Genomic DNA, 14265 nt, shown 5'->3' with positions numbered 1-14265 from the left:
TTAGAAGCAAGTCAGTGCAGAAAAAGGAGTAAATGGTTAAGAAGTACTAGCAATTGATTCTGTGTGTTTTCACATTCCAGGTTGTAGATTGGAGTTCATTGCATCCTTGGGAATATTTAAACATTTTATAGTGGTATCCAAATACAGAGAACAAAGCAGAAAATCAGTCACAGTTTGAGGAAGGTGGTTACTAAGAGTCATTCTGTCAATTTTACTACAGGTATATTTGCCCTGTGTTTTACAAACAAAAAAGAGATATGTGGGTTACATGTATGAAACTCTGGATCAGAAGGACCCAGTATTTGATGCAAAAGGAATAGAAACAGTCAGAAGAGATTCTTGCCCTGCTGTTTCTAAGGTAGGTTCTATATATGTTGTTTATAACAATGAGATATAAGTAGTAATGAACCTGGTATAGATGTAACTGTCCTTAAACGTACATTTAGTTTAAGGACACAGAACTTTGGGGGGGGGGGGTGAATAAGTGAATTTTGAGAATTTTATTTCTAGTTGGAAACTATTCTACTTCGGTGCTTAGTTTCAGACTTCTTCCCATACCTTTGTTCTCTCAGAATTAAGAGTTTATTGCCTGTCGCCTTTGATGATAGGATAGCTTCTCATATAACAACTCCCACAATGTATGGAGCAGCATGAAGATGAGAAGCTACAGACCCCTCCTAAGTAACTGAGTTCATTCCAAGTTGACTGGAACTTCCTCTGTCAACCCTCTTTGTGTTGGATTATGTCATATCACACATACTTACAACACAGAAAACTGTCACTTACAAAGCTATAAAAAAGGCTGATTTTTTTTTATTTGACTCATTGGTAATATTAATTTTTTCTTTATCTTTTCTATAGCTAAATTGGGTTCTTTTAGTACATAAGGTTTGGTCCTGTTTCTCACGCTTTAAGTGCTTTGACTGTTTAAGAAAAACAAGTTTCATGTTTTTCATCACATGGCAAATGTTTCATCAGAACATCATTCCAGTATGATTTTTCTCAAGCTGTGTGATATTCTTAGAAACAGCAGGCTATATAACATCTCAAACTTCAGTCTCTAATCATTTTTATTATCTAATCACAAGATCAAGGGCATGTACGTGCGTGCGTGTGTGTGTGTGTGTGTCTGTATTTGACTCAATACCCAAAAGCTTTTTAATTAAAGTACAATGATAATGCTGAAACATACCGGGTGCTAGTTTATCTTTTCTGCATCTTTTTGTTTTAAGATACTTGAACGTTCTCTAAAGCTGCTGTTTGAAACAAGAGATATAAGTCTAATTAAACAGTATGTACAGCGACAATGTATGAAGCTTGTGGAAGGGAAAGCCAGCATACAAGATTTTATCTTTGCCAAGGAGTACAGAGGAAGTTTTTCTTACAGACCTGGAGCTTGTGTTCCAGCTCTTGAACTTACAAGGTAATGACACACACAACAGCCTAACAATCCTCAGGACACAGCCAGGATATTGCAGAGGCCACCTGCAGCAGTAAGAGAAAAGACAATAGCCACGATGCAGTGTTTCCCACACTGATGTTCCCTGTGCTCTGTAAGATCTCCTCTTCTGGGCTTTTCTTAGGAAACTAAATGCAATACAGTTATGATGTTTCTGATTACATTTGCTTCTTCCGTAGAATCACTAAGCCATCCTTATTTTGAACTGCCAGAGCAGGCATTTAGATTTCTTTCTGCAGCAGATTGTTTAGTCAGTTCTCTCTTCTTTCCCTGTTAGATAATACTTACTAGGGTCTCACACCATTCTGTTCATGGTGCTGTAGAGAGTAAGTTTCTACTTGACAGCAGCTGAGCCAAGTGTATATAATTCTTAAAGAAGCAGCAGTCTAATTTGAAGGTAGCCCTGTAGATTGCTCATGGTTTCTAGCTTAATTCTGAATTAGTTTGCTGGGAAGGTGCCTTCTGTGACATTCTGACTATGTACTTCATTTGGGTTTGAACAGGAAAATGCTTGCTTATGACCGGCGCTCTGAGCCTCGGGTTGGAGAACGAGTACCGTATGTCATTATTTATGGGACCCCCGGACTGCCCCTTATCCAACTGATAAGGCGCCCAGCAGAAGTCCTACAGGATCCGTCTCTGAGACTGAATGCCACCTACTATATCACCAAGCAAATTCTTCCACCTCTGGCAAGAATCTTCTCTCTTATTGGTATTGATGTCTTCAGCTGGTATCATGAATTACCAAGAGTAAGTTTACTAAATAACGCATGTCCTATAAATATTTCAAATTTCAGTATATTATTATTGGAAGAAGAATATAAGCTAGGAAACTAAGGTTAAGACTTCAGAGAATTTGTGCTGACTGGCATATAAAATGCTATATCTTGGTTAGAAGCCAGGAAACTGAGGGTTTTTTTTTTTTAATTGCCAAGACCAACAAGAATTCTAAGTCAATGACATTTCTAAGATACTTTACTCCTTAATATTTATTCAAAATGATTTTAGATGGCACCATAAGACTCGAAGAACAGAATATATTATTTCAATGTAAAAAGAGTACCAGATCCCTGAAATAAGTATTAATGTCAACTGAAGAATTCTTGGGTGACATGTATCCAGTTAAATTTGAAATGATCTGGCTTTACTTTCATTGGACCTTTACACTCTGCTGACTAAAAAAACAAGGTAGCTGATGATAGTGTAAGTTCAGGGGCTAAACCGATAGTTAAGTGGCTAAGAGCACTTGTTGTTCATATAGAGGACCCAGGTTCAATTCCCAGCATTCATTCACATAGTGGCTCACAACCATCTGCAGACCAGTTCCAGGAGATCCAACAGGCATGTATGTGTTACAATACACACAAGCAGACAAGACATTTATACACATAAAGTAAAATAAATAAAATCATTTTATTATTTATTTTTTAAAATCATCCAGGTAAGTAAAGGCTTTGGTCCCTTCTATACCCCAGTCTCTAAAACAATAGTTATTCAGCATTTGTTGAATGAAAGAAAGAAAAACCTGTAATTAAGGGACTAGCTGCTTGCCTGTGAAGACCACCCAGACTTAACTTCTGAACTGATGTTGTTGTAGATCCAGAAAGCGACCAGCTCCTCCAGAAGTGAACTGGAAGGGCGGAAAGGCACTATCTCCCAGTATTTCACCACTTTACACTGTCCTGTGTGCGATGACCTGACTCAACATGGCATCTGTAGCAAATGTCGGAGCCAGCCTCAGCATGTAGCAGTCATTCTCAACCAAGAAATCCGAGAACTGGAGCGTAAACAGGAGCAACTTGTGAAGGTACAGCCTTGCTTAGTAGATCTGAACTCACAAACAAACACTCTTGACTCTTCAGGGAGATAGCATCCACTCTTCAGTGTAGAGTGAGATATGAAACCAGTATGAAAAATGAAGTAAGGATTCTACACAGATAAACTTCTAAAAGTCTAAGAAATGCTACAGTTGGGGCTGAAGAGATGACTCCAGTTAAAAGTGCCTGTTGCTCTTGCAGTGGACCTGAGCTTGGTTCCTAGCTCCCACGTGACAGCTAAACTGCCTACAACTCCCATTCCAGGGGATCCAGTGCCCACTGGCCTCCATGAGAGACCTGCATGAATGTTATACACATAAGCTCACTCAGAGGCACACACACACATATACACACACACATTAATAAATAATTTTTAATTAACACTGCAATTTAACTAATTAGTAAAAATGACTTAGGTTATTTTTGTTTAGTTTTGGGTTATATAGGATAGTGTGTTGTTTATTGAAACCTAGATTACAGTGGGCATTTACACAATTTCTTTTATTTAAAAATAATAAAGGTTCTAGCTGATTTATCACTTGCCATTTTCATCAAACTAGTCATCTTAAAGATGGATGAGTGAACTTGTGAAATCTACAGTTCTGAGAATCCAGATAGAAAATAGATAATGAATCAAATCTTCCTGGTGAAAATGCTATAATCACTCTTGCTGATAGGTTAAGTAATTTGCATTTTATGCTCCCAATAAGTAAGTGGCTAAGCTGGACTATTAACATGAAATATAACAGTTACATGTAATTCTAGTAAAAATAAACAAGCAAACCTCTCTTGATGTAAGATAAAAAATGAAATCTAAGCAAAAAGTGTCTCTCTGTACCCATTTCTTGGTCACACTGTGCCCTTCACATCCCCCATTCAGAGGACTGAGAATCACTACTCTTCCTGTGAGTTTATCCCCTGATAAACAAACCTTTGTTATACTCCATTCTGGGAGTGTGGAACTCTTTTGTATGTCAACACATGAGTATACCTTAATCTTACCTATGTTCTGGTCTTTGAATCCCTGTTCCCTCTTTCTAAAAATGTTTTTGTTCTCCCCTTGTGATCACCTGAGAGGAATCAAGTTTAAACAGCTGGACAGGGAAAGCCTTCCCTGTAGTAGACTTCTGTCATTCTCCCCGCTTCCTGTAACTGAAGCTCCACCTGATTCTAGCCCACACTGGTGGCGGTGTGCTAGACATATTGACTGAGTGAATGGGCAACCCCCTGCTTAGTCCATGGAGTTCTTACCATCTAGTGCACTAGTTGAGTGGTCCTAGTTAGTACAGCTACTTAAGTCACTGGGAACTCCTAGCTTTATTTGTTTTACCAGCTTCTATCATGTGTCAGCAGCAGCTAAATCTCAGAAAAACTCTCATTGGATTCTGGTATCATATGTTGGCAAGAACAGAACTTCAGACCTGCTGTGATCAAGCGTGAGTTAGTCTCTTCTAGGATCTCTTTGTCTTCTGCTATCAGTGAAAAACACCACTCTAGATGATGCCATCAGTTCAGAAAGTACTCACCTTGCCGGTAGGTCTCACTTCTCACAAAGATAGAGCTTAAAAGAAATGATAGCATTTGTAAATAAAGATGGAGAATGGTTTAATGTCTTTCCAAAGACTCTAAGCCGAGCATGGTGGACATGAGATAGTTAAAGTGTGTGTGGGAATTTTTATAAATCATCATTTACCAGGCACTCAGTAAGAAATGGGAAAATAGTAATAGCTTTTGATAGCTCTCTCAGCCCAAGATTAGTCAAGGAATTAGAAATACAACTGTGTTGGGGCACTTGGGAGGCAGAGACAGACAGACCTCTGAGTTTGAGGCCATCATGGTCTTCAGAGCTAATTCCAGGACAGCCAGGACTACACAGAGAAACCCAGTCATAGAAAAAGATAATAAAGGTACAGAAGGTTGAAGTATCATAAACTAATTTTTATGGTTGTGTATCAAACTCTGAAACACTAAATTAGGCAATATATATCTTAGGTGTTTATAGAGTGTTTAAAATTTGACCTCGTTGGGGCTTATTCATCCCTTCCTGCTCTTTCAGTGTGTGTGTGAGCACCCACACACGTCACACACATATACACATAAATAATAAATGTAGTAAATCTACTTAACAGTTGCTCAGATAGAATTGCATGCTCTAAGTAGGGAAAGATAAAAACACTGGAGGATGCAAACACACATTCACACCAGTGCTCAAGAAGAGGAAAATTGAGAAGGAAAGTCATAATTTTCTCGTGGCAACTGAAGCTCTGCATTGCCAGTATTGACTTTGATCAAAGCATTGTGTTCATTGTCCTATCCTTATAATGTGGTAGTCTTTGTTGTCTGTGGTAAACACTCAAGTGATTTAAGCTATTTTCTTTTCCCTTTTCTTCCTCCCAACCCTCCCATATACCTCTCCTTGTTCTATTTCCAGTTCATGGCCTCTTTTTTCATTAATTATTGCTTCATAATTGTATACATATATTCATACATATACACATACATTCTTAAACCCAGCCTGCTCAGTCTGCATAGTGTTACTTTTATATATGTTTTCAGGACTGACTGGTCAGCATAGGATAACCAATTGGTGGGGTCTTCCCAAGGGAAAGACCATTTCTTCATCTCTCAGTATTCCTGTAGTTGCCTATAGTTCCTTTGTGTGGGGTTGAGGCTTCTGGGCTTTCCCCTGTCCACTTTAATGTTTTCTATTTGATCAGGTTATGTATGGGCAGACATGTTGATAGACTTTAGAAGTGTAGCTTCTGATGTCACAAGGAGACACAGTCTCACAGCAAACTCCCTGGCCCTCTAGCTTTTACAGTCTTTCTGCCCTTTCTCCCACAGAATTTTCTGGACTCCAAAACTCTCTGTTTTGATATGGTTTTCTTGCATGAGGGGTGAAGACTTCACTTACCTGTGGGTATAAGGACAGATATTTAGAATGTAGTTAGAGATCATACTACTTTAGTAAAGTGGTGGTTATAGATTTGCCTCCAGGGTCCATGATCTCACAATGATATTTTTTTAATATCTGCCTTCTAAGCTAAAATGCAATCCTGCTTTTGTATTGTTTGAATTTTTAAACTTAAGTATGAATCAAGCTATAACACTCAGGGTTTAAATCGCCAGTAAAGCCTTGGAAGTAAACATTTGAGCTAAATTTAGCAAGCTGCATATTCCAGCCTAGATTATTTACCAGACAGGCACAGAGAGTTCTTAAATATTCATCAGTTTGTCCTGGCACCTGAATGTAACTGTAACACATACAGCTGCAACACAGAAATGCTATATTGGGGAATAGATTTGAGTCTCTTGGCAAAGATCTAATTAGCAAAAGGCTTCATAGAACAGTATGCTCCATCTTTGCAGAGTATGTGCTTCTAAGCAGTTCGCTGTGGCAGTAACTAACATTGTATACAATGACCCGTGTGAATTGGAAAATGGATCCTTCAGTTGACATGAGGTGTTTTAAAGATAAAAACTTCAGTGCCTTGTGAGCCATCTTTAAACCAGAACCCCTCCTACAAATAAACTAGAGCTGTAATTACAGTGAGCTCATTCATCTCTTGAAATAGTCTAGTGCTGTTTGTTGCTGCTTGCTATCGTATCTGCTCTCTCCCTCACTTCTGAAGAACTCCATGACTCAGCTCATCTTCTTACCTGAGCCTCCAGAGTAACTAAGACTGAATGCTTGCCACCTGAGCTCCCTTTTCTAACCACACAGTTGTTCTGTATTTCCTTGACTCTGAGGAGTTCTCACTAGTATTGGTTTAAACTAGTTTTTCATGTTTAGTATCATTTTAACTATGTCTGTGACTATCATTAAACTCTGATGATTGCTTATCACAATGCTTCCCCTTTTCTAGAAATATTTACTATGACTTATTATTTTTAAGCACTGTTTTAGTTAGGGTTCTATTTCTGTGAAAAGACACCATGACCATAGCAACTCTTATAAAGAGAAACATTTAATTGAGGTGGCAGTTTACAGTTTTAGAGATCTAGTCTATTACCATCATGGTAGGGAGCACAGGGGCTGGGAATAGTGTGGCAGATAGATAGGCAGACATGGTAATGGAGATCTTGATCCAAAGGCAACAAGTGAATTGTCTCGTTGGGTGTAGCTTAATCATACATAAGTTCTCAAAGCCTACCTCCACAGTGATACACTTCCTCCAACAAGGCGACACCCACTCCAACAAAGCCATAACTCCTTATACTGCCACCCCCTTTGGGGGCTACTTTCTTTCAAACCACCACCACTGCTGAGAGCTGCTGGTAGCAATGACTTCTACCAGAGGCCATGGAATTATGCAGCAGGTGACAACTAGTGTTCAGCCAGTTGGCCCACCAAGACGAATGACCCTCTTTTGGGGAGCCCCACTAGGCAAAGTCCATGGGGTTACTGGCTATGGAAACTAGTTGTTTTCTGTTTGTAATTTCATATGCCACTTCATTTCTTCCCCAAGAACTGCATTTCTTCCCTAAGAACAGCTATGGGTGTTTTCCCACTGCCTGTGTATCTCTCTCATGTAAACATTCCATCTATTGGGCACATATATAGCTGTGGATGGTCAGGAAGATGATTGCTGTTTAAGTATTATGATGAATAGAAATAATACTAAGATATCTTTCATTATTCAGACTGACATAGAAAGGTAATGCTATTCTCAGTCACAAAGGCAGCTAATTTGGACTTCAGAGCAGACTGGTTGCCCCTGAAGACAAATACACAATGTTTATTGCTGAACCAAGTCAGAAATGAGGCAACTTTGGTAGACACAACTCCTTGTCTAGCAACTGAAACTTTGTGCATGTACTCCCTACCACTCACGGTTCTGCTGTGTCTGGGAAAGAGCTACATGCATGGCCAAGCATTACTTACTGACTGATCATTGTGACATCCCTAGCCTAAGAGAAACTGCATTACCTAATCCTGTGTTATGAGAATGGGTCAGGCCCTGAAAATGTAACATATAATTGTCCAGATTTTGGCTATGAAAGAAGTGGTAGCAGTATAGACAGGAGAGGCTGAGGGAGTAGAGCCAGAGATCTGGAGGCTGTAGAGCTGCTTAGAGAAGCTGCTATGTAGAATAATGAGGAGCCTAGATAGAGCTATTTAGGGATCTATGTAGAAGAGTGAGAGAGATTTTTATAGAGGATTTTTTTCAAGGTGAATTAAAAGAAAAGGTTACCATCATAGAACATCTGTGTTTTCTTATTTTTTTCCCCTCAGATAGAAAAAATCTATTGCTCAAATAGATAAGAATTTTTCCTAAGCCCTCGCCACATTCATGGATTTTTTTGCACACCCTGGGTGCTGACTGGAGGCTGCCTCCCCCGAAGTCAGCTGTATAGCATTTCGCACTCTGGCCCCCAAGGCTTTATCCATACCATAATGCAAAAATTCATTCAGTCTAACTTTAAAAGTCCCCATCGTCTATTACTGTTGCAACAATATTTAAAAATCCAAAGTTCAAAGTCTCTTCTGAAATTCATGCAATCTCTTAACTGCAATTCCTATAAAGTAAAAATTAAAAAAAAAAAAAAACCAGATCACTAATGTCCAACATATAATGGCACAGGATATACATTGATGTCCAACATATAATGGCACAGGATATACATTGCCATTCCAAAATATAAGGAAGGGAGCATAGTGAGGAAATACTGGACCAAAACAAGACCAAAAACCAGCTGGGCAAACTCCAAACTCTGCATCTACATGTCTGATGTCAAAATGCTCTTCAGATCTCCAACTCCTTTTGGCTTTGTGGACTGCAACACACTTCTTTCTCTTGCACTCCTAGTTAGCAGCTCTCCTCAGCAGGTATCCCATGACTCTGGCATCTCCAACATCTTGGGGTCTCTAGAGCAATCCAGGCTTCAGCTTCACAGCTTCACAAAACGGCTTCTCTAGGCCTCCATTCAAGTATACACGTGGCCTGGCCTCAGAGACTTTCCTTGGTTGTGGAAGTAGATTCCACAACCCCTTTCTTCTACCCTTAACTCTAAAGCCAGAACCATGTGACCAAAGCTGCTAAGTTCTGCTATTTGCTGGGGCTGGAACATGGCCCCTTTGTTCAATTACATCTTCACCAGCTTTCTGTTTTCAGTGGTTTCTTTCACTGCCTAAGCTTGGCCATTCTGGAACTTGCTCTGTACACCAGTCTGGCCTCAAACTCAGAGATCTACCAGCCTCTGCCTTCCAAATGCTGGGATTAAAGGAGTGCACCACCACACCTGGCTCTAAACTTTTAATTTCTTTTCACAAGTTGGAAACTTAGTTGGGTAGGATCTTTCCCTAAGGTCACCACTCCCTTTATTCCATTTCTTGATTTATTTATCTCCTTTAACACAGTATTTAGTTCTATTCCACTTCCTGGTGCCCTTTTTCTTAATGTACATTTTGTATTTTTATTTGTTCATCTTGCTCCTTTTCCTTATAAATCCTTATCAGAGTTAATGCTATTAAACGCATGACAGCATCTCTACTAGGCTGTTTTGAAATTTGGCCATTTTAAAGCTAAAACTTGGCCATTTTCTTTCAAACTACCACAATGACCAAGGCAGCTTTTAAGAACAAACATTTAATTGAGGATTGGTTTACAGTTTTAGAGGTTTAGTTCATTATCATGGTGGAAAACATGGCAGTACACAAGCAGAAATGGTGCTGGAGAAGTAGCTGAGAGTCACCTCCTGATCCACTGACCGAGAAAGAGGGAGAAGAGGAGGAAGGGAGGGGACAAAGGGTCTTATGCATCCCAAGCTGCTCTCAAAACTTGCTGTGTAGCCAAGGATGATGTTAAACTCGTACTGATCTTCACCTCTAGCTCCGGCCTGCTGTTTATAGGCGTGCACCAATACACTCAGTTTATGCACATGTAACACTGTAACACTGGGGGTTAAATCAGTGACCCTCATGCATGCTAAGCAAACACACTCAAATGCCTCTCTTCTACCTCTTTTTTTTTTTTTTGTTTTTTTTTTTGTTTTTCGAGACAGGGTTTCTCTGTGGTTTTGGAGCCTGTCCTGGAACTAGCTCTTGTAGACCAGGCTGGTCTCGAACTCACAGAGATCCACCTGCCTCTGCCTCCCAAGTGCTGGGATTAAAGGCGTGCGCCACCACCGCCCGGCTCTTCTACCTCTTTTGAGATAATCACTGTAGATTGGCATCACCATGTTGTATGCAACACTAGAACTTTTTCTTCCAATGTGTCTACATGTTGGTACCTGTTTGCAGGTTTTGTTTATTTCTCTTCCCCTTCTCTCCCAACCCCTCTTATGATCATTATTATACCCATTATTTCTGTGAGGTGTGACTAATTTTAATTTCTATACATGAAAATGTGGTATTTTTGTCTTCTATATCTGGTTTATTTCACTTTGTTGCATCCTTATTGCTACAAGTGACAGGTTTTCCTTTATTACTGAATAATATTTCATTTTATAGGTATGCCTTATTTTTCCTATTCATCTGTTGGTACATACTTCAGGTGATTCCATATCTTAATTATTGATAATAGAAGTGACAATAAACATGAAAGTTGAGTGTTTGTTTCATACAGTGATTTCATTCCTTTGGATATATACTAAGTAGTAGAAATAGTTGCATCTCCAGGCATGGTGACACACACCTTTAATGCCAGCACTTGTAGGCAGAAGCAGGCGGATCTCTGTGAGTTCAAGGTCAACCTGGTCTACAAAGTGAGTTCTAGGATAGCCAGGACTGTTACACAGAGAAACACTATCTCAAAAATTAAAAAATAAATTAATTAAAGTAAAAGTAGTAATCGCATTATGATAGTTTTGTTCTGAATCTTAAGGAATCACTGTACTGTTTTCTGGTTATCTTTTTTAAAAATAACTATTCTAATTGGTATTAAATGATATCTCATTGTAGATTTGTGTGTTGGCTTTAGTTTTTTTTGTTTGTTTGTTTGTTTTTGGTTTTTCGAAACAGGGTTTCTCTGTGGCTTTGGAGCCTGTCCTGGAACTAGCTCTGTAGACTAGGCTGGTCTCGAACTCACAGAGATCCGCCTGCCTCTGTCTCCCGAGTGCTGGGATTAAAGGCATGTGCCACCATCGCCCGGCTGGCTTTAGTTTTTTGAAAGAGAATATTATAGCCCAGGTTAGCCTAGAACTCAGGATTCTCGAGCTTGAAGGATTACAAGAACATGCCATCACAGCAGATCTCCACTGTGGTGTTGTTTATTATTGCCTGCTTGTTGGTCATGTTAACTGCTTCTCTGGGTTTGCCTTTGAGTTTGTGTTCCTTATCTGGGTATTTCTTATCGCATAAATGGTCTTCTGATATTTTCTCCCATTCCACCACTGACTGTTTCCTTAGCTATGCAGAGCATCTTAGTTCTATATAATCACATTTGTGTACTGTACGTCTGTACTACGGGAATTCGCAAGCCAGGAAAGGAGCCTGGAGATTTAGACACAGAGACAGACACATGGGTCTTCCTTGAAAACCCCAAGAATGTCCCCTTTATTGTGTTCCAGGGCAGCTTATATAGGGATCCTTGATGTGGGAGTCCCCTCTGTGTGCTGTGATTACCATTAATGAATAAAGAAACTGCTTTGGACCTATAGCAAGGCAGTACTTAGGTAGACAGGGAAAGCTGGACTGAATTCTGGGAGAAAGGAGGGCAGAGGGAGAAGCCATGGATCCATTCATTGCTGGAGATTAGATGTGCTGAAACTTTGCTGGTAGGCCACAACCTTGTGGTGATATACAGACTGCTAGAATGGGTTAAACTAAGATGTTAGAGTTAGCCAATAAGAAGTTAGGCCAAGCAATGATTTAGTTAATAGTTTCTGTTTTCGGGTGTAAGCTAGCTGGGCGGCTGGGAAGAACAAGTGGGGCCTCCAACAGATCCTTAACTGATAGCCACGCCCCAGCCAAACCCACCAGAAACCACTCCTCTGCCATCAGGAACTTTTTGTGAACTAGCCTTTAGAAATACCTTGCTCATAAACAGTAAGCAAGGTTTCTGGGAGATTAAGCAGATGAAATTTTCTATACTGAATTAAGCTTGCTGGTTATCTGAGTGAGCAGAAGGGATTTAAAAATGTATTTGCATAAATACATAGATGTTTTTCTTACTGTTTTATCTGTTTTTCTTACACTTTCAGATATGCAGGAACTGTACAGGTTCCTTTGACCGACATATCCCATGTGTTTCTCTCAACTGCCCAGTACTTTTCAAACTCTCACGAGTAAACAGAGAATTATCCAAGGCACCATATCTCCGGCAGTTACTGGACCAGTTTTAAGTTATCAGTATCACAGAACTACAGGTGCTATTTGTTCAGTGTTTACCACTCAACTCCTCTGCATGGTGCTTTTCAACATCCATCCAGTCCAAGATGTCCATTGTCTGTCTGTCATCGAAGACTATGAAGATTTCTGCTAACTGAATTAAAAAGTATACATGTTGATCTCTGAATAGCTCACTTCTTACAATGTACAAATTTCTCATTCTTTCACCTTTTAACCTTGTTTTATAATAATGTAAGTGTTGGATTTGCTCCAGTTTATGTACCATCTTGTAAATCCATTTGAACAGATCACGTTTACTTCCCCATGTGGAAGGAACACTGAGAACCTCTTAAAAGAAAGTCATTCGTGTGTATTCCTTAAACTGTCTGTATCAAGACGTGTTGCTTAGAGATATCCACTCACTTTATAATTTTGACTGCAAAATATTTTGTAAATACACTTTTTTACTTTTCAAACAACGGAGTAAAATAATGTGCAATGAATTTTATACAATAATTTTCACGTTGTTGGTATATCTCCTAGGTTTTGCTTGACTCAAAGGTAGATTTGTTATTTTGATCAAACTGTGCAAATAGTACCATGTGTAGCATTTTTTGAAACATTCTTTTCTAAAGACCGCTGTCTTGCTTTAGCTACTAATGGGGCATTGTGAGGAACTGTGCAAAGACATTTTTGTTACAAACCTGTGGGCCTGTTGCAATACTTTAAAAATAAAATAAAAAAATTTATTCCATTTTGCTTGTTTTGTATAGACATTTCTATTGCTTCTAAATATGCTTAAAATATTTTCTTTCCTTATGTACTGTACAGTTAATCTTATTTGCCATCCCTTGAACACAAATGTGTATTTAGGATATTTGTATAACTGTATAAAATGAAAAAGGAATTATGTGGTCAGTGCATTGTTTTTTAAACTGGAAATCATTTTGTTTTAAGAGTTAATAATGGAAACCAAATTGAAAATTGAATAAAATATGAAGTATAGTGCTGTGACTTTTATCTTGCCATAAGTAGAATTCTCTTCATCTGTTCTATAGGCAACATGGGTTCCATCTAACCCTAGGTGTTCCTGAATTTTAATGAGGTAAACTTAGTGGACTAACTAACGCCTTTGAGCCATAACAAAAGGATGGTTTTGGGTTAAAAGCATGAGCATTCTTTTCTCTGTCCAGAGGGCTGGATTGAACAGAGATGTTTTCAGCACACACATACACATACACACACACACACACACACAAACAAAAAAAAACACTTTTAAATCTATATTTGGAAAACAACCAAAGGAGATTTAAATTTTGAGGCCTGTGACTAAATAGTAGCTAGCCGTTTACAAGGTTAAATTATAGCTTATCAGAACTACACTGATTAATATGTTAAAACTTTGAATTTTTTAAGTCAAGGATAATATAACAATAGCATAGCCAGAGGGAAAGAAATCTGAAGCACTGCTCATTTCCACACACTTTACATCACTTCCTCAGACCTTCACAGTTTGTGTTCACACACCTTAAATGACTTTCTTAGACCCTGACAATTTACATAAACTTTAAACTTTTCCTTTTTCCATACAAGCATTTACCATTAGACACAGATGATTGATTACTGAGAGCAGTCATTGAAATTTCAGTAAGTTCTTTTATTTTTTTTATATTTATTAAAGATTTCTGTCTCTTCCCTGCCACCGCCTCCCATTTCCC

At 38.9% G+C, this 14265-nt stretch overlaps 1 protein-coding gene across 3 annotated transcripts in view; it reads left to right on the top strand.

Moving 5' to 3' along the window:
- Positions 1-13552, top strand: part of Rev3l (REV3 like, DNA directed polymerase zeta catalytic subunit) — a 142055-nt gene extending 128503 nt beyond the window's left edge. For all 3 annotated transcript variants that reach the window (XM_075945196.1, XM_075945205.1, XM_075945213.1), the window contains 5 exons: positions 221-358; positions 1233-1423; positions 1963-2209; positions 3057-3266; positions 12421-13552. In XM_075945196.1, coding sequence (XP_075801311.1) covers positions 221-358; positions 1233-1423; positions 1963-2209; positions 3057-3266; positions 12421-12561 — 927 coding nt within the window. In that variant the 3' untranslated portion in view covers positions 12562-13552. The remainder of the gene's footprint in view (positions 1-220; positions 359-1232; positions 1424-1962; positions 2210-3056; positions 3267-12420) is intronic.
- The last annotated feature ends 713 nt before the right edge of the window (positions 13553-14265 follow it).

This window comes from Microtus pennsylvanicus, chromosome 1, assembly GCF_037038515.1.
Source record: "Microtus pennsylvanicus isolate mMicPen1 chromosome 1, mMicPen1.hap1, whole genome shotgun sequence".
In the NCBI taxonomy this organism is placed as follows: Eukaryota; Metazoa; Chordata; class Mammalia; order Rodentia; family Cricetidae; genus Microtus; species Microtus pennsylvanicus.
Note: the sequence above shows the minus strand (reverse complement) of the source record. Positions and strands in the feature narration are given on the sequence as shown.